The sequence below is a fragment of the Carcharodon carcharias genome, chromosome 10 (assembly GCF_017639515.1).
Source record: "Carcharodon carcharias isolate sCarCar2 chromosome 10, sCarCar2.pri, whole genome shotgun sequence".
Classification (NCBI taxonomy): domain Eukaryota; kingdom Metazoa; phylum Chordata; class Chondrichthyes; order Lamniformes; family Lamnidae; genus Carcharodon; species Carcharodon carcharias.
In genome coordinates this window covers 37,474,305-37,493,570 of record NC_054476.1, presented here as the reverse complement: position 1 = coordinate 37,493,570, position 19,266 = coordinate 37,474,305, and the positions used below count along the sequence as shown (strand labels likewise).

Below are 19,266 nucleotides of genomic sequence, written 5' to 3'. Positions count from 1 at the left end.
CAGAGGTATAGAATATAAAAGTAAGGATATAATGTTGGAATTGTATAAAACACTGGTGAGGCCACAACTGGAGTATTGTGTGTAGTTCTGGTCAGCACATTACAGGAAGGACGTAATAGCTCTGGAGGGAGTGCAGAGGAGGTTTACAAGAATGTTGCCAGGGTTAGAAAAGTGTAGCTACGAGGAGAGATTGGATAGGTTGGGGTTATTTTCCTTAGAACAAAGAAGGCTGAGAGGTGACTTGATTGAGGTGTACAAAATTATGAAGGGAATAGATAGAGTGGACAGGATAAAATTGTTTACCTTGATGGAGAATTCTAGAACCAGGGGACATAGATTCAAGATAAGTGTCAGAAGGTGTAGGGGGGACATGAGGAAGAACTTTTTTATGCAGAGGGTAGTGGGTGTCTGGAATTCGCTGCCCAAGTTGGTGGTAGAGGCAGAAACTTTAAACTCTTTTAAAAAGTACCTGGATCTGCACCTGAAGTGCTGTAAGCTGCAAGGCTATGGGCCGGGTACAGGAAGGTGGGATTAGAAAGGGCACCTGGGTGTCCTCGGGCTGGCATGGACAAGATGGGCTGAATGGCCTCCTTCTGTGCTGTAACTTTTCTATGGTTCTATGTGCATACATCATTCTATGCAAGGAAATCAGTATTGGTTTTGCCATTTACTAGTTTGAACTTGTTCTCCCTTATCCCATTACCCTGGCTTAATTTGCAGTCTTTATTTATTTTAGAAAACTCTTCAAGATCACTTCTCAGTTCTCTTCTTTCAAACCCAAGTCTCTCCAGTATTTCTCATTACTCAAACCCTCTGATGCTGTCAGACTCATGCTCTGCTCTGCCTTCAATGTATGAATGTTGTTCTTCTGTCTCCATGACCAGAACATGACACAGTGCTCAAGGTGGGTCTGACTAGAGCATGGAGCAGTTTGATCACAACCAACTCCGGGACTCTCCTGTTTTGGGTAATTCTTCATGAAGGATTAAAGGTGGATTTTATTTTTCTTAAACTGAAAATCAGGTAAGAAATTGTCGATGAAAACAACAACATAGTTACTAAAAAACTATTTCTGATAAACTGATTTGTCCTTCACTCACAGACACACAATAGTAAAAGGTTTGTGATTGTTCAGAAGTATGAATATTTACTTACAACCCCTTTATCAGTAATAACATTCAAACATACAGTGAAACAATAAAATTATTAAATGCCTTGTTAGGGTGCAAAGTTAAATAGCTGGAATATCTCTGAGTGTTACATCACTTAGTGCTATGCTGTTCCCAGTTGCAAGTTGGCAGCCAGTCACTCTGTGGGTTGATGGTTCACGCAACGATGGTATTGAAGACTTCCTCTGTACATGCCTGTGTTCATATGCCTATGGAAACCTCGTTAAAGCTGTCTCCTGATGGTAAGAATTGTGGAATGACTCGCACTCTCGTTCCCCCAGAGAGGCTTCACTTTCAGTTACACCTGTGCACGGTTCTTGTGCCGTGGTCCTGAGAAAGGCCAGAGGTATTTCTGCACCGATGAGCAGCTGCTCTTCCCGCTAGGTGTGTTCGAAAGATCTTCGCACGGATAATGGAGAGAGGTGAAGATGCTGATGAGAACAGCAAACAAGAGGACTACAGCCCCCACAATCCAGATCACACTGCGATGTTTCAAACACTTCGGGCACAGTCTGTCGATCAGTTCTGAAACTTCTTCAAACTTACTGCGAGAAGGGGAAGAAGAGAGAGAGAGACAGAGAGAGGGAGATAGATAGGGATTGAGATAGAAAGATCGAGAGAGGCAGAGTGAGAGTGTGAGAATGAAGAGAAAGAGAGTGAAACAGAGAGAGAAGGCAGAAAGACAGACAGGTAAAGCAAGACAGACAGACAGATCAAGAGAGAGGGAGTCAGAGAGAGGAAAAGAGGGAGGGGAGAGAGATAGACAGACAGATGGAGAGATAGAAAAAGAGACACACAGAGAGGAGATAGACAGGAGACAGAGAGGAGTAGAGAAAGAAAGAAAGAGAAAAAGGTGGAGAGAGGCAGGGAAGGAGTGAGACAGAGAGAAAGAGACAAAGGGACAAAGAAAGATAGACATACAGAGAGAGAGAGAGAGAGTGTAAAAGAGAACAAAAGGGACCAAGGATTACAGAGAGACAAGAATACAGAGATTGAATGAAAACAATAGACAGAGGGTGGAAACGAGAGAGAGAGAGAGAAAGAGAGAGATAGCAAGGGAAATAGAGACAGGGAGCGAGCAAGAGAGAACAAAAAACAGAGGGACAGAAAAAGATAGAGAGAGGGAGACAAGGAGGCAGAGAGCGAGGGAACATGAGAGACCGAGACAGAGAGACAGAAACAGGTAAAGAGGGAGAAAGTTTGAAAACACGGATATTAACAAGAAGTAACAAAGATAGAAATTGGGATAGAGTGAGAGAGACAGAGAGAGAGGGAGTGCAAGAGAGACAGCAAGATAGAGAGAAAGAAAGAGAGAAACAGAATGACAGACAGAGTCAGACAGAGAGATACACTTTTTTAAATTTATTGTTTCAAGATTAGTGACCATCTTTTCTCTCTGGGTAACTTGGATGCATTTTTCTCTTTGATTTTGAGCCAGATCCCATGTGCCCACAGACCGGACACGAGCCTCTGTGGAGCCAAGAGCAAAGTGCCCTGCATTCGTACAGCATTTCCTTGAATCGGCAGAGTGACCCTGGGACTGAGAGAAACTAGTGAGTAGCCCCTACCCCCATCCCCTGCTGGCAGGCAGTAAGTGTTCAGTTTGTGTACTAACAGCAACAGCACAGCACAAACTCAGCAATTAGGCTGCAATGGGAGGATGGGGATGTGAGGAGAGAAGAGGATGGAGTTTGGAAAGTAAATGAGGTTCCAGTTTTTCTTTACAGGAAATGATGAAGTTGGTGTGCTTGTTATCTGGCAAAGTGGGGATTTTAATCAGTGTTTTGATGTTATCAGCATGAAAGTTTCATTATCTCTTCACTCAAGGAGTTCCTTCCATATTGCAGACTTCAATCCAAATTGGCCTACTACATGTACTGTTGATGAGTACTACATTCTAACATTGCTGACTTTCAGCAAGCACTGATTGCAATAAAGCATCCAGACGTTAATAGGTACGCAGGCTAAGGACGTGTAAAATATGACCAAAAAACAACTGAGCTGAGAGGGGATATTCTCCAGGCCTCTGCATTTCTTAAATTAATGTTTTTATTGCCTCTTCTTGGTTTAATGACAGGAGGAGGCCATCTGGACCCTCAGGCCTGTTCCACTATTCAATGAGATTATGATTAATCTTTATCTCGACTCCATCTACCCGGCTTAGTTCTATTTCCCTTGATACCCTTACCCAACAAAATCTACAGATTTTGCTCCATGGAAAACTCCAGTGACCTCTGCTGCACCCCTACTCCCCACTTCCCCTCCAGATCCAGCAGCTTTTTTAGGGGAGGGTGTTTCAGATTTCCACAGCCCTTTGAATCAGGAAATGGTTCCAGACATCAATCCTGAAGGGCCTCGCTCTAATTTTAAGATTATGCCCCCTTGTTCTGGGCTCTCACCATCAGTGGAAATAGTTTCTCTCTAACTAGCTTTTGGAATTCTTTTAGCATTTCAATCCTCTCAATTAATAATTAATAATCTTCTATATTAAAGGGAACATGACCCTAGTCTGTGCAACCTCACGTCATAATCTAATGTTTTAAAGCCCAGTATCATTCTGGCGAATCTTCATTGCCACCCCCTCCAAAGTCAATATATCCTTCCTGAGGCATGATGCCCAGAACTGGACAGCTTCCATGTGGTTTGCCAAACTGTATGTGGTGGCACACCATTGGTGAGTGGAGTCACCTGTAGGGTTAGGGTGGTAGGTTCCTTTCTTTGAGGGAAGCCAGTAAACCCCACTTGGCAGTATTAATGATTTGTTCTAACTGAATCCAATGTGATGAAACCCACCTGTACTTCCTTTCTTCTTTGAAGCTTGGCTTTGACTGTTTCTCCATGTTCTGCCCCTCCACCTTCTCAGGGGCATCCTGCAACTCCTGCTCCTGGCTGAGATGAGCTTTCAAACCTTCTTGGTAACTTGGAGACAGAAACAGTTTATAAAGCCTTGCACAACCTTGAAGTGGATTGCTTTGGCACATTTCACTAGTCATAAACAAAGTGGTGTTGGGTTGGTTGCCATGTGCAGTTTGGGTGCAGTGTCTGTATAAATCTGAATTCCTGCTCCAACCTAGTGCAGCCCTCCCCACTGTGGTATTTAGACAACCTTACTTGGAGACTTGGGCAACCTACAGTGAGCACCTCAAAGCACAGTGGTGCTTTCACAAGATCCTCCAAATCTAGTGCAAGAAAGGCAGTCCAACAGCAGCATCATCTCCCAAGCCAACATGCCCAGCATCAAGGCATTAATCACTCAAAACCAGCTCCATTGGGTAGAACATGCCATTCGTATGCCTGTCACGAGACACCAAAAGCAACTGCTCCACTTGGAACTTTGTCATGGCAGGAGACTCCCAGGAGGACAGCAGAAATGCTTTTGGGATGCCCTCAAAGTATCCCTGAAGAGGTCAAACATACCCACAGACCCATGGCTTGTGACCGACTGAAATGGAAAAGGTTCAATTTGGGAAGGCACTGAAACGCATTGAGGGACTTCGTCGGGAACATGCAGAGGTGAAGTCGAGGCATTTGGGAGAGCACACAAACTTCCCAACAACTCATCTACCTAACCCTTCAAGCACCATCTGCCCCACATATGGCAGAGTCTGCAGATCATGCATTGGACTTATCAGCCATCTCAGAACCCATCAAACTTGAGTGGAAGCAAATTACCCGAAGAAGAAGAAGGCATTTATCCCACCAAAATTTCAATGCCCTTCCCTACTGACCTTACAAAGGAACAAATAACAACCAGCATTGAGTGCAGAGATCTCAGAAGTTGTGGGGTTGGAGGAGATTACAGAGATAGTGAGACCATGGAGGGATTTTAAAACAAGGATGAGAAGTTTAAAATTGAGGCATTGCTCGACCCAAAGAATTTCAGGAGCAGAAGAAGGGACAGTGGACCATTAATGGATCCTGAATAAGATGTGATGTTCTACACAGGGGGCTCTCAAAGAACTTATATTGTTCTAGGAAAGGCTCCCCTAGATTCCATTGTGGAGATTTATAGAAAAATTCAGCAGGAGAGAGGGAAAATTGCAGGGGCTGGGGATGGTTGACAGGAGAACAGATCAAGCAGCTGAGCTGAAGAACAAGAAGCATTCTTTTAAAGTTTTACCAAAAGGCACTAAATAGGATTCCCAGGATCCTGACTGTCTGGAGGGAAGAGCGGTTGTTGTGATATCTGGAAGTCTAGTGAGGAGTCTCAACATTTAGCAGCCCACACTATGTGGATTGTGAGGGTGGATGCTGTACTATCGTGTATATATCCTTCCATTCTGTTCATAACCTCTCTCCAGGCACAAAGAGAATCTCACCCTTTATTGTAAGCTTCCTCTTCGATCTTGGCTTTTGTCTCTGAGCTAGTTATCTCGACCTTGACCAGCTGGACATCTCCTGGAGTAGGACATTCATTCTCCTTATCTCCATTCTGTTTCCCACTATGTACACAGAAAACAAAGAATTCAGCTTCACTGACTCAGAAAAGGAGAAAAGGAAAGAACAAAGTACACCCAGTGCTGATCATTCGGAATACCCAGTACCTTGAGTGTCAACTGTGGCTCATTGGTAAGTCACACGGTTCTGAGTTCAAGTCCCACTCCAGACTTGAGTACAAAAAAATCAAATTTGCAGTATTCAGATAAAATGTTAAACCAACATGAGCTGCTTGCTCATGTGAGTGTAAAAGATCCCATGGCACTGTTTTGAAGAAGAGCAGGGGAGTTATCCCCAGTGTCCTGGCCAAAATTTATCCCTCAATCAACATCAATATCATTCGGATTACCTGGTCATTATAACATTGCTGTTTGCGGGAACTTGCTGTGCACAAATTGGCTGCCATGTTTCCTACATTGCAATAGTGACTACACTTCAAAAGTACTTAATTGGCTCTAAGGCACTTTGGGACATATGGTGGTCATGAAGAGTGCTTTATAATTGCAAACCTTTCTTCCTTTTCTTTCTTTTGCTTTTGCTAGGTAGGTTGGAAGTTAAGATGCTCACCTCCCAACTTTTGAACAAGCAACATTGATTGACAAGGGATGGTGATCTCAACACAGCTCAGTTAAACAATTTGAAAGAAAGACTTGCCTTTCATGATAAAGGGCGTCCCAAAGCCTTTTACAACTGATGAAGTACTTTTCAATTGTGGTCACTGCTGTATTGTGGGAAATGTGGCAGCCTATTTATGCCAATCAAGATCCCACAATCATCAACGTGGTAATGACCAGACCCCTGTTTTTTTGTGATGCTGCTTTTTAAATATTTTCCAGGACTCCCGGGAGAAATCTCTGCTTTTCTTCAAAGAGTACAGTGGATCTTTTACATCTACCTCAGAGGGCGGACAGGCCTCGACTTAGCAGCTCATCTGAAAGGCGGCACTTCAGATGGTGCAGCACTCCCTCAGTACTGGCAGTGGGAGTACAAGCCTGGATTATGGGCTCTGGTCGCTGAAATGGATTCAACACACAGCTGTCTGACTCCAAGGTGAGACAGTGTTACCCACTGAGCCATGACCAACGCCTTCTCCAGTTGACTGGAGGGAGGGGGATTAAGGGTGAGCTAATTCCAGTCACTTCTTTAATGACGGCAGGTCTACAGGAATAAAAACAGCAAATCTGTTACCTGTCAGAGGGTAACAAACGAGTGTCTGGAAAAATCTTACATCATTATATTTTTAGTTGACTATGAAATGACTGAAGGACTTTACTTAATGTTCTAACTATCCAAGCCCCTTGATGTCAAATACCTGTCATTAATTGTCAGATATCAAGTTACCGATACCTGATCTCCATGCTCCAATCAAGGATTTATCCACCAATGAGACAGCAGCACCAATAAGAGACCCTTTTCCAAACCTCTAGACACCCAAAAGACAAACAAGATGAACTGGCAAATCAGGAATAAATCCACAATCCCATGGCACCAAAATGGATCTGCATTCCAATGTGGAAAGGAGGTAAGCTTACAAATATAGAAACAAGAAGAGGCTACTTAGCCCATCGAGCCTGTCCCACCATTTTGGCTGATTTGTATATTAACCCTTCTTGGTTCTGAATCCCTTAATATGTTTTCCAACAAAAATATATCAATCTGAGCTTTGGAATTTTCAACTGATCTCAGCTTCAACAGCCTTATGGGCAGAGATAGTTCCAGATTTCCACTACCCTTTGCGTGAAGAAGTGCTTCCTGACATCATCCCTGAAAACCTGCTTCTAATTTTAAGGTTTTGCCCCCTTGTTCTGGACTGCCCACCAGAGGAAATAGTTTCTCTCTATCCACCAAATTGTTTAATCATTTTGGACACCTCAATTAAATCACTCCTTTATAATCTATACTCGAGGGAATGCCAGCCTAGTCAATGCAACCTGACCTCATGATTTAACCCTGGTATCATTCTGGTGAATCTGCGCTGAACCCCACCAAGGTCAATATATTCTTCCTGAGGTGTATTGCCCAGAACTGAACAGTTACTCCAGGTGGAATCCATCCAGAGCTCTGTACAACTGCAATGTAACATCCAGCCTTCCAGCGTTTTGTATTCCACTCCTCTTGAAATTATGACCAACATTATATTTGGCTTTTTAACTACATTTTGCATTGTTCACTAGCTTTCAGTAAAGATAGCATTATAGCCCTGCTTCTCCAAACTTTGCTCCCAACTAGGTTGGATCTTTGCTGGTGTGCAGGAGCTAGGGTTTACCAATCTTCCAAGATTGTCTTGGAGGATGCAGGAATTAAAGATTAATCTTCAAGGCAATGCACTGAGCAAAAATCATATTTGCATTAAAAAATGTTTTTGTTTCAATTATCTTTGAACACTTTAATTTAATAGTATTAAAAATATTGGAGACGTAAGGAAGACTATTTGAATAAGTGGGACTAGTTGGAGGCGAAAGGTCATATGACCAAATCTCCAGAAGTGTCCAGTCAGAGTTGGCAACTGTAGTGTAAATAATCCCCGAGAAGTAGCTCAAAATGGGAAATCTCGAGGAGCAGAGTTTCAGGATCTAGAGGTGCTCCAGCCCCTGGGGCTGTTGTTTTGACACTTGATAGAGGTGTGGGGGTGTTTTTTTTTTTTTATTCATTCACAGGATGTGGACTTCGCTGGCTGGGTCAATATTTATTGCCCATCCTAGTTGACCTTGAGTAGGAGGTGATGAGCTGCCTTCTTGAACCGTTGCAGCACATGTGGTGTAGGTACACCGACAGTGCTGTTAGGGAGGGAGTTCTAGGATTTTGACCTAGTGACAGTGATGGAACGGTGATATATTTCCAAGTCAAGATGGTGAGTGGCTTGGAGGGGAACTTCTAGGTGGTGGTGTTCCCATGTATCTGCTGCCCTTGTCCTTCTAGATAGTAGTGGCCATGGGTTTGGAAGGTGCTGTCGAAGGTGAATTCCTGCAGTGCATCTTGTAGATGGTACACACTGCTGCTACTGTGTGTCGGTGGTGGAGGGAGTGAATGTTTGTGGATGTGGTGCCAATCAAGCGAGCTGCATTGTCCTGGACGATGTCCAGCCTCTTCAGTGTTATAGGAGCTGCACTCATCCAGGCAAGTGGGAAGTATTCCATCACACTCCTGATTTGTGCCTTGTAGATGATGGACAGGCTTTGGGGAGTCAGGAGTTGAGTTACTCATCGCACGATCCCTAGCCCCGGACCTGCTCTTGTAGCCACAGTATTTATATGGCTAACTGAAACAAATGATGAAGAGTCATACGGACTCAAAATGTTAACTGTGTTCCTCTCCGTAGATGCTGTCAGACCTGCTGAGTTTTTCCAGCTATTTTTGTTTTTGTTTCAGATTTCCAGCATCCGCAGTATTTTGCTTTTATCTTAGTACTTATATGGCTAGACCAGTTCAGTTTCTGGTCAATGGTAATCCCAGGATGTTGATAGTGGGGGATTCAGTGATGGTAATGCCATTGAACATCAAGCGGCGATGGTTGGATTCCCTCTTGTTGGAAATGGTCATTGCTTGACACTTGTGTGGCACGAATGTTACTTGCCACTTATCAGCCCAAGCCTGGACATTGTCCAGATCTTGCTGCATTTCGACATGGACTGCTTCAGTATCTGAGGAGTCGCGAATGGTGCTGAACATTGTACAATCATCAGCAAACATCCCTACTTCTGACCTTATGATGGAAGGAAGGTCATTGATGAAGCAGCTAAAGATGGTTGGGCTGAGGACACTACCCTGAGGAATTCCTGCAGAGATATCCTGGAGCTCAGATGACAACCACAACCATCTTGCTTTGTGCTAGGTATGACTCCAACCAGCAGAGAGTTTTCCCCCTGATTCCCATTGACTCCAGTTTTGCTAGGGCTCCTTGATGCCACACTCAGTCAAATGCTGCCTTGATATTAATGGCAGACACTCTCACCTCACCTCAGGAGTTCAGCTCTTTTGTCCATGATTGAACCAAGGTTATAAATGAGGTCAGGAGCTGAGCCTGGCAGAACCCAAACTGGGCATCAGCTAAGCATGTGCCACCTGATGACCCCTTCATTACGTTATTTATGATCGAGAGTAGACTGATGGGGTGGTAATTGGCCGGGTTGGATTTGTCCTGCTTTTTATGTATATGACTTACCCGAGCAATTTTCCACATAGCCAGATAGATGCCAGTGTTGTAGCTGTACTGGAACTGCTTGGCTAGGGGCATGGCAAGTTCTGGAACACAAGTCTTCAGTGCTATTGCCAGGGACCATAGCCTTTGCACTATCTGGTGCCTTCAGCCGTTTCTTGATACCAAGTGGAATGAATCAGATTGGCTGAAGACTGGCATCTGTGTTGCTGAGTACCTCTGAAGGAGGCCGAGATGTATCAACCACTCAGCACTTCTGGATGAAGATTGTTGCAAATGCTTCTGCCTTAATTTTTACACTGATATGCTGGGGCAGTGGTTATATTGGATAGTGGTTATGTTGCTGGACTAGTAACCCAGAGGCCTGAACTAATAATCTAGAGGATTTGGCAATATGAGAATTTCAATTCAGTTTTTAAAAGATCTGAAATAAATAACTACTTTGAGTAACGGTGACTATGAAACTACCAGATGGTCGTAAAACCCATCTGGCTCATGCATGTTTTTTCGGGAAGGACACCTGCCGTCCTTACCCTGTCTAGGTCTGTATGTGACTCAAGTCCCACACCAATGTAATTGATTCTTAAGTGCACCTCTGAAGTGACCTAGCAAGTCACTCGGTATCAGACCAGAGGTTCAAGAGAAAGGCCCAGCACCATTTCTTGGGAAAACTAGGGATTGGCACAAAGTGCCAGCCTTACTAGCGACACCCAGATCTTGAGAATGCATAAATAATAAAAACCTCTAGGATGAAACTGAATTCAGTGGTGATTTTAAGCACTGGTATTGTATACACTGGTGCTGTACTCACTGTTCCACAAGAGGAGCCAGTGTCGGACTGGAATGTATGCTGATCCCACTGGAACTGCTGGGATTGATGCTGCTGGAGCTGCTGGGGCTGGTGGTGGTGTTGGTGGTGATGGTGTTAGAGCTGCTGCTGTTATTCGGCTCGGCCTACAAAGGAAGAAAATATAACAAAGGAAAAGATTGTTTGTTAACTGAACTTTGTTTGAAGAGACGGTTCGGGAACTTTAGCTCAGCATTGAAATTTTAGACACCCGCTGTAAATCTCCAAGAATAAGATTATACCTTCCAACCGCAATCCCCACAACGATGGACACATATAGAATTATATAACATTGACCCACAGAGTTGATAGGCTATATCAGTGCTCTTCATTGCAAGACCCTCAAACCAGTGGCGGGGGTCTCCCATCGACACTAAGTGCAGCTTCCTGACTCCATCCATCCATTTTCAGTAACCGCTTTATCCTCAGAGGGTAGGAGCGAGCCGGAGCCCAACCCAGCATTATATTCCTATTTATTTTTAACATTAAAAAATGTGCACCAAGCCTATCAAAAATCAGCCTTCTTTATATGTCACATTGACCACATGTTACAATGTGCACCAATAAGTATATCTAGGTATGTGCATTGTATAGTAACAGTTGTATTACCATAGCAACTACCATAGAACTAGCAGAGTATTCAGCCATTGGTGCTGTGTATTTTTTTGGCTCAAGTGAATTACTGGAATAGTAAGCAATGATAGTCTAGTAGTCAATGTGACTCTCACATTGCAGGTTTTTTGCTAAAGTGGCCCTTAATTGAAAAATAGTGAAGGCAACTGGGCTAGATCATGCTTAATTAAGACACCAGTTGCTGCAGAGAGACATTTAGCACAGCTAGAAGAGTATGAGTCTAAGGCTGAAAGTATCCCAATGCAGAGCAATTAAGACAGTGAGAGATAAAGCATCAAAGGCCTCCACAACAACGGGTAGCAGCTCTTCTTAAATGATATCACAGCACACACACACAACGTGATAAAATATTGTGCTATAAACAGGAAATGCTGCAAAAACGCAGCAGGTCAGATACAGGAGAGAGAAACAGAGTTAATGTTTCAAGTCAATAACCTTTTGCCAGAACACAGGGAGAAACATTAACTCTGTTTCTTTCTGCACAGCTGCTGCCAGACCTGCTGACTGCTTTCTTTTTCTGTTTTTATTTCAGATTTCTAGCATTTGCAGTATTTTGTTTTTGTAACGTGTGCCTATGTTATTTCTATGTAGTGAAACCTATGAGAATACAACTTGCTAAGCACTTCATCAAGTGTCTTCTGGCAATCCATATTAGAGTCATGAGGTCATTATGGCACAGAAGGAGGCTATTTAGCCCGTTGAATCTATCCTGGCTCTCAGTAGAGCAATCCAGTCAATTCTATTCCCTGGCTCTATCCCCATAGCCCAGCAAGTTTATTTCCCTCAATTGCCCATCCAATTTCCTTTTGAAATGATAATAAATTGGATCAGGAATAGGCCATTCAGCCCATTGAGCCTGCTCCGCCATTCAATAAGATGATGACTGATCCGATTGTGGCCTTATCTCCACTTTCCTGCCGGCTCTCCATAAACCTTAACTTCCTTGTAGATCAAAAGTCTATCTAACTTAGCTTTGAATATATTCAATGACCCAGCTTCAACTGCTCTCTGGGGAACAGAATTCCAAAGACTAATGACCCTCTGAGAGAAGAAATTCCTCCTCATCTCCATCTTAAATGAGAGACCCCTTGTTTTTAAACTGTGTCCCCTAGTTCTAGATTCCCCCACAGGGAGAAACATCCTTTCAACATCCACCCTGTCAAGCCTCCTCAGAATCTTGGAAAAACTCAGCAGGTCTGGCAGCATCGGCGGAGAAGAAAAGAGTTGACGTTTCGAGTCCTCATGACCCTTCGACAGAACAGATCTGTCGAAGGGTCATGAGGACTCGAAACGTCAACTCTTTTCTTCTCCGCCGATGCTGCCAGACCTGCTGAGTTTTTCCAGGTAATTCTGTTTTTGTTTTGGATTTCCAGCATCCGCAGTTTTTTTGTTTTTATCTCCTCAGAATCTTATTTGTTTCAGTAAGATCATCTCTCATTCTTCTAAATTCCAATGAGTATGGGCCGAACATGCTCAACCTTTCCTCATAAGACAACCCCTTCATCCCAGGAATTGGCTTTATGAGCTTTCTCTGAATGCTTCCAATGCAAGAATATCCCTCCTTAAGTAAGGAGACCTTATCTGTAGCCATTCAAATATATATTGTTTAAAGATAAAGCTTAATTACTTCTGCAAATACCAATGAAAATAAGAATGGGAGAAATGAGCAGTCACGTTATTTCATTCTTCCACAAAGTTTCCAATTCTGAACTGGCAATTAGCAAAAAACAAGTGACAAAATAGAAGGAACGTTAATGAACTTGCAGAGTGGGTATGTAATTGGCAAATGAATTTCAATATAGTAATTGTGAGGGCACACATTTTAGTAGGATAAATAAGGAGGCCCTAAACTCATCAGAAAATAAGCGCCTAAATGGGGAAGAGGAACAGAAAGATCTGGGGGCTACAGATATCCAAATTACTGTATGTAGTGATACATGTCAATAAGCTATAAAAAACAGCAAACAAAGCACTGGGATTCATTTCTAGAGAGATAGAATGGACAAGCAGGGAAATTATGCTAAATTTATATAGAACCTTGATTAGACCACAATTAGAATAATCTGAACAATTCTGATCTCCATATTATAAAGAGGATATAAAGGTACTGTAAAAAGTGCAAAAACGATTCACAAGGATGCTTTCAAACTGAAACTAGGGTCTTAAAATCTAAAAGGAAACTGAGGCCTGATTTTTACCTCTGGCGGGTGCGCCCGATCAGTGGGCCCACGACCATGATCAGCAGCCGACTGCAATTTCACACTGGCTAGCCAGTTAATGGCCGGCCAGCGTGAAACGCGCGCTGAATAGCACAGCGCTGCCGGGGTGGAGGCGAGAAGAGGGCAGACGATGACGCTTCCGTGGGCGCGGCTGGGCGCTGCTAGAAAGCTCCCTGAAGGCAGACAGCTGCCTCAGGGAGCTGCAGACCTGAAAAAGCTGAAATAAAGGCTTTAAAAGCTGAAAAAAAACTCTCCATGCATCACAAACAAACACCTGAAAATACAGCTGATGAAAATGCTGCCCACAGGTGCTTTTTTAAATTTTATTTCATGAGGTTTGATGAAAAATGCAAAGTCCGCCTGGCCGATTCGCCCGTCCGCCAACTCTAAGGTTGGACGGGCCATGAAAAATCGGAGGCAAAGTTGTGCTGTTAATGGGCTTAATTGCCCTCTAAATTGTCGGTGGGTGTGCTTCTGGCTTTTGCATGCACCCACCAAGTGAAATATCGCTCGAGTGCACGATGATGTTGGGATGCTCGCCCAACATCTTGTCATGCGATTTTACGCCCGATTGGATCGAGTGCGCGCCCGCTCGAGGGACATAAAATTCTGCCCTAAGGTGAGGGGTAAATTGTCTCTGGTAGATTGGGAAAGATGTGATGGTAGACAGGCAATGATTAATATTTAAAGAATTAATACATGGTTTACAACAAACTTACATTCCTTTAAGGCACAAAAACCTGGCAGGAAAAGTGATCCAAACATGGATAACAAGAGAAGTTAACGGATGTATTAGATCAAAGGAAGAGGCTTATAAAGCTATCAAAAAAAGTAGTAAGCCTTAGCATTGGGAGCATTTTAGATTTCAGGAAAGGAGGACCAGGAAATTGATAAAGAAAGTGAAAATAGAATATGAAAGTAAACAGGGGAGATATATATAAATGGACTGTAAAAGCTTCTATAGGTATGTAAAAAGGAAAAGATTAGCAAAGAAAAATGAAAGTTGATAAATTCCTTGGACCTGATAATCTACATTCCAGAGTGTTGAAAGAAGTGGCTGTAGAGATGGTGGATGCATAGGTGATCATTTTCCAAAATTCTATACATTTTGGAATGGTTCCTGCAGATTGCAAGGAAACAAATGTAACTATTTAAGAAAGGAGTGAGAGAGAAAATGAGGAACTACATATTTGTTAGCCTGACATCAGTAATAAGGAAAATGCTAGAATCTGTTCTAAAGGATGTGATAACTGGACACTGAGAAAATAATGGTAGTATTGGATTTATGGTCAATGTGGATTTATGAATGGGAACTCATCTTTGACAAACCTGTTACAGCTTTTTGAGGATCTAACTAGCAGAATAGATAAGGAAGAAACAGTGGATGTGGTGTATTTGGATTTTCAGAAAGCTTTCAGTAAGGTCCCACACAAAAGGTTAGTGAGCAAAATTAGAGCACATGGGATTGGGGGTAATATACTGGCACAGACTTAGGGCTTGGTTAAAGGGCAGAAAACAGAGAGTGGGAATAAACAGATCATTGTTAGGTTGGCAGGCTGTGATTAATGGGGAACTACAAGAATCAGTATTTCGGCTCCAGCTATTCCAAATATAATATTTCCAAGTTGACATAAAATTTGTTGGGAATATGAGTTGTGTGGAGGATGCAAAGAGGCTTCAAGGGAATTTAGACAGGCTAGGTGAGTGGGCAAGAACATGGTAGATGGAATATAATGTGGGAAAATGTGAAGTTATCCACTTTGGTAGGAAAAACAAAAATGCAGAGTATTCCTTAAATGGTGAGAGATTGGGATGTGTTGATGTCCAAAGGGACCTGGGTGTCCTTGTTCATAAATCACTGAGAGCTACCATGCAGCAAGCAATTAGGAAGGTGAATGGTATGTTGGCCTTTATGCAAAAGGATTTGAGTACAGGAGTAAAGAAGTCTTGCTGCAGTTGTATAGAACCTTGGTGTGACCACATCTAGAGTATTGTGTACCGTTTTGATCTCCTTACCTGAGGAAGGATATACTTGTCATAGAGGGAGTGCAACAAAATTTCATCAGACTGATCCCTGGGATGGCGGGACTGTCCTATGAGGAGAGTTTAAGGAGACCTGCACTAAAGTGCTGCTTTGGGTTGCATTAAAGTGCTTAAGTTGGAGTTTGGTGAGTGAAGGAGTTTGGTGAAGAGGGAAGGAGGTGATCCTCTCATTTTCTAATTTTCCTCAGAAAGAAGAGCGGTGGTCTTGGTAAGTAGGACCTGATGAGTATTTCTACTGTCCCTAATATTCTCTAATTTAGAGGAAGTAAAAGTAAAGAGAGTAATTTAAGTGTAAGACATGGCAGGGCAGCTTGGCCACATGGAAAGCTCCCCCTCTGCGATGTGGGAAGTTAGGAACACTTCCAGTATGCAGGGTGACCATGTGTGCAGGAAGTGTCTGTAGCTGCAGCTACTCAAAATTGGAGCTGGAGTTGTGCTGGAGTTACTGTGGAGCATCTGCAAGGATGAGATCTTCGTGGATAGAATGTAAAGTGAGGTGGTCACACCACAGGTAAAGAATGCAGAGACAGAAAGGGAAATGGTGAACGCCAGACAAAGAATAAGCACTAGGCAGGCAGTGCAGGAGTCCCCGGGTCCCTCTCTAATAGATTTTTCATTTTGGATACTGCTGGGGGAGGTGGCTTCTCAGGGGAATGCAGCAAGAGCCAAGTTTGTGGCACCACGAGTGGCTCAGTTGCACAGGGGAGGAGAAAAAAGAGTGGGAGTAATAGTGATAGGGAATTCTATCATAAGGGGAACAGATGGACATTTCTGCGGCAACAGACGTGACATCAGGAAGGTATGTTGCCTCCCTGGGTCAAGGATGTCACTGACATTCTGAAGGGAGAGTGTGAGGAGAGGTCATGGTTCATATTGGTACCTACACCATAGGTAAAAAGAGGGATGGGGTCCTGAAAGCAGAATATAAGGAGCTGGGAAATAAATTAAAAAGCAGGACCTAAAAGGTCGCAATCTCAGGATTACTCTCAGTGTCATGTGCTAGCGAGATCAGAATAGAATAGACCAGATAAATGTGTGGCTGGAGAGATGGGGCAATATTTTCCCCCCTGTTGGGGGGTGGGGGGGGATGTGCAGGAGCGGGTGTGGGCGAGTGGGTTCCCGATCAGTGCACCCTCTCATTTAAGGCTCGCCCAGCGTGACGTGCACCATGAAATGCTATGTGTTCCCTGCTGTGGATGAGGTTTCATGCTTTTTCTGAAGCCCGCCAGTCGTCCCAGCCTGCCCGTCAACCTTAAGGTTGGACGGGCAGGTCCATTAATGATTTCAATTAGTTTTTTAATGGCCTTAATAGGCTGTTGATAGGTCAGCAGGCGCACAGCCAACTCGGCTGCACGTCCGCTGACCTGAAAATCTAAATGACTCAGGGTGACATCAGGATGCACACCCAACGACACCCCGCATCATTTTACGCGTTGGCAAGCGGGCCCCGTCCCGGCCCTCTGAATAGAAGATTTTGCCCATGGTGTGGGGGTGGGGGTGGGGTTGGGGGGGTGGGGGGAGCTTTAGATTACTGAGGCATTGGGACATATTCTGGGGAAATGGGACCTGTTATAAGCTGGACGAGTTGCACTCCAACAGGACCAGGACCAATACCCTTCGCAGGGACATTTGCTTGTACTTGTGGGGGAGGGTTTAAACTAGAGTGGCAGGGGTATGGGAACCTGAGCAAGGAGACACAAGAGAGGGAAATAAAGAGAGAAATGAAAGACAGAAAAGTAGAAAGCAAAAGTGGAAGGCAGAGGAAACAAGGGCTCGTAGCAAATAGGGCCATAGTACAAAAAAAACTTGTAAAAATGCTAAAAAGACAAGTCTAAAGGCACTGTATATGAATGCATGGTGCATTCGCAATAAGGTAGATGAATTAACAGCACAAATAGATGTGAACAGGTACAATATGATTGCGATTACGGAGGCATGGCTGCAGGGTGACCAAGAATGGGAATATCCAAGGGTACTCAATATTTAGGAAGGACAGGCAAAAAGGAAAAGGTGTTGCTAGTTAAGGATGAAATCAGTACAATGGTGAGAGAGGATATTGGCTCAGAAAATCTAGATGTAGAATCAGTTTGGGTGGAGCTAAGAAGCAACAACGGGCAGAAAACATTAGTAGGATTTGCCTATAGGCCTCCAAACAGTAGTGATAAGGTCGGGGGCAGCGTTAAACAGGACATTAGAGATGCATGTAACAAAGGTGCTACAGTAATCAGGGGTGATTTTAATCTACATATAGATTGGGTAAACCAAACTAGCAATAATACTGCGGCGGATGAATTCCTGGGGCAGAATATTTCACTCTGAAGAAGAGTCATACGGACTCAAAACGTTAACTCTGTTTCTCTCTCCACAGATGCTGTCAGACCTGCTTAACTTTTCCAGCATTTTTTTGTTTTTGTGTCAGATTTCCAGCATCCGCAGTATTTTGCCTTTATCTCAGAACATTTTGCTCGTTGGGTGGGCGCGCACCCAACCCGAACGAACATAAAATGACACGCGGTGACGTCGAGCGAGAGTCCCGACATCATCATGCACTCGTGCGATAGTTCAGTCAGTCGGCGCGCGCGGGAATCAGCCAGGCGGCCTTTGGGATTTTTTGCTAAGCCTCATCCACGGGCGGGATGAGGTTTCGATTAGGGATTTAAAAAAATTAAAAACTTTCAAACTTTTTTTTTTACATTTTAAATTCTTGACTTTTTATTTCAATAATCTTCAGCTCCCTCAGGCAGCTCTGTGCTTCAGGGAGCTCTTACTGCACGCATCCAGGCGCATGTGTGAACTTCCGTGCTCGCTCTCCTTCCCCCCCCCTCCCCCACCCAACCCCCCCACCCCCCCACCTCCCTGCAGCGCACGATTTATGCTGGCTGGCCCTTTAATTGGCCAGCCAGCGTGAAAACGAGGTAGGGGCCTGATTGCGGCCGGCGGTCCGTTTCGTGCCGGCTCCCGCTCAACCTCACTAAGCCTGCTCGCCAACTGGGAAATCCTGGCCCTAGAGTGTGTGCAAGATGGTTTTTTTAGACCAGTACGTCAAGGAACCAACTAAGGAACAGGCTATCCTAGACTTGGTTTGTGCTATGAGAAGGGGCTAATTAATAACCTTGTTGTGCGGGGTTCTTTAGACAACAATGACCATAACATGATAGAATTCTTCATTTGGATGGAAAGTGAAGTGGTCTGATCCGAAACTAGCGTCCCAAATCTAAACAAAGGAAACTACAAAGGTCTGAGGCGTGAGTTGGCTAAGATAGATAGGGGAACTTCATTAAAAGGCATAGGTGGATAGGCAATGGCTAATGTTTAAGGAATGAGTGTATGCATTGGAACAGTTATACATTCCTTTCTGGCACAAAAACACAACAGAAAAATCGGCCCCACCATGGCTAACAATAGAAATTAAGGATAGTATTAGATCCAAAGAGGAGTAATATAAATTTGCTAGAAAAAGTAGGAAGCCTGAGGATTGGGACCAGTTCAGAATTCAGCAAAGGAGGATTAAGAGATTGATTAAGAGAGGAAAATTGGAGTATGAGTGTAAACTTGCAAGGAACATAAAAGCAGACTGTAAAAGCTTCTACAAGTAAGTGAAAAGAAAAAGATTGGTGAAGACAAATGTAGGTCCCTTACAGTCCAAAATGGGATAGTTTATAGTAGAGAACAAAGAAATAGCAAAGCAATTAAACAACTACTTTTGTTCTGTCTTTACGGAGGAAGACACAAATTACTTCCCAGAAATGTTAGGGAACCAAG

General features: G+C 43.6%; 1 protein-coding gene across 6 annotated transcripts in view; it reads right to left on the bottom strand.

Moving 5' to 3' along the window:
* Positions 1–533: 533 nt before the first annotated feature.
* Positions 534–19,266, bottom strand: part of mrvi1 (murine retrovirus integration site 1 homolog) — a 164,356-nt gene continuing 145,623 nt past the window's right edge. For 4 of the 6 annotated variants that reach the window (XM_041196557.1, XM_041196555.1, XM_041196560.1 and 1 more), the window contains 4 exons: positions 10,574–10,716; positions 5,489–5,611; positions 3,963–4,088; positions 534–1,714 (listed from right to left, as the gene is read on the bottom strand). In XM_041196557.1, coding sequence (XP_041052491.1) covers positions 1,468–1,714; positions 3,963–4,088; positions 5,489–5,611; positions 10,574–10,716 — 639 coding nt within the window. In that variant the 3' untranslated portion in view covers positions 534–1,467. The remainder of the gene's footprint in view (positions 1,715–3,962; positions 4,089–5,488; positions 5,612–10,573; positions 10,717–19,266) is intronic. The other 2 variants (XM_041196559.1, XM_041196558.1) reach the window with 2 other exon arrangements.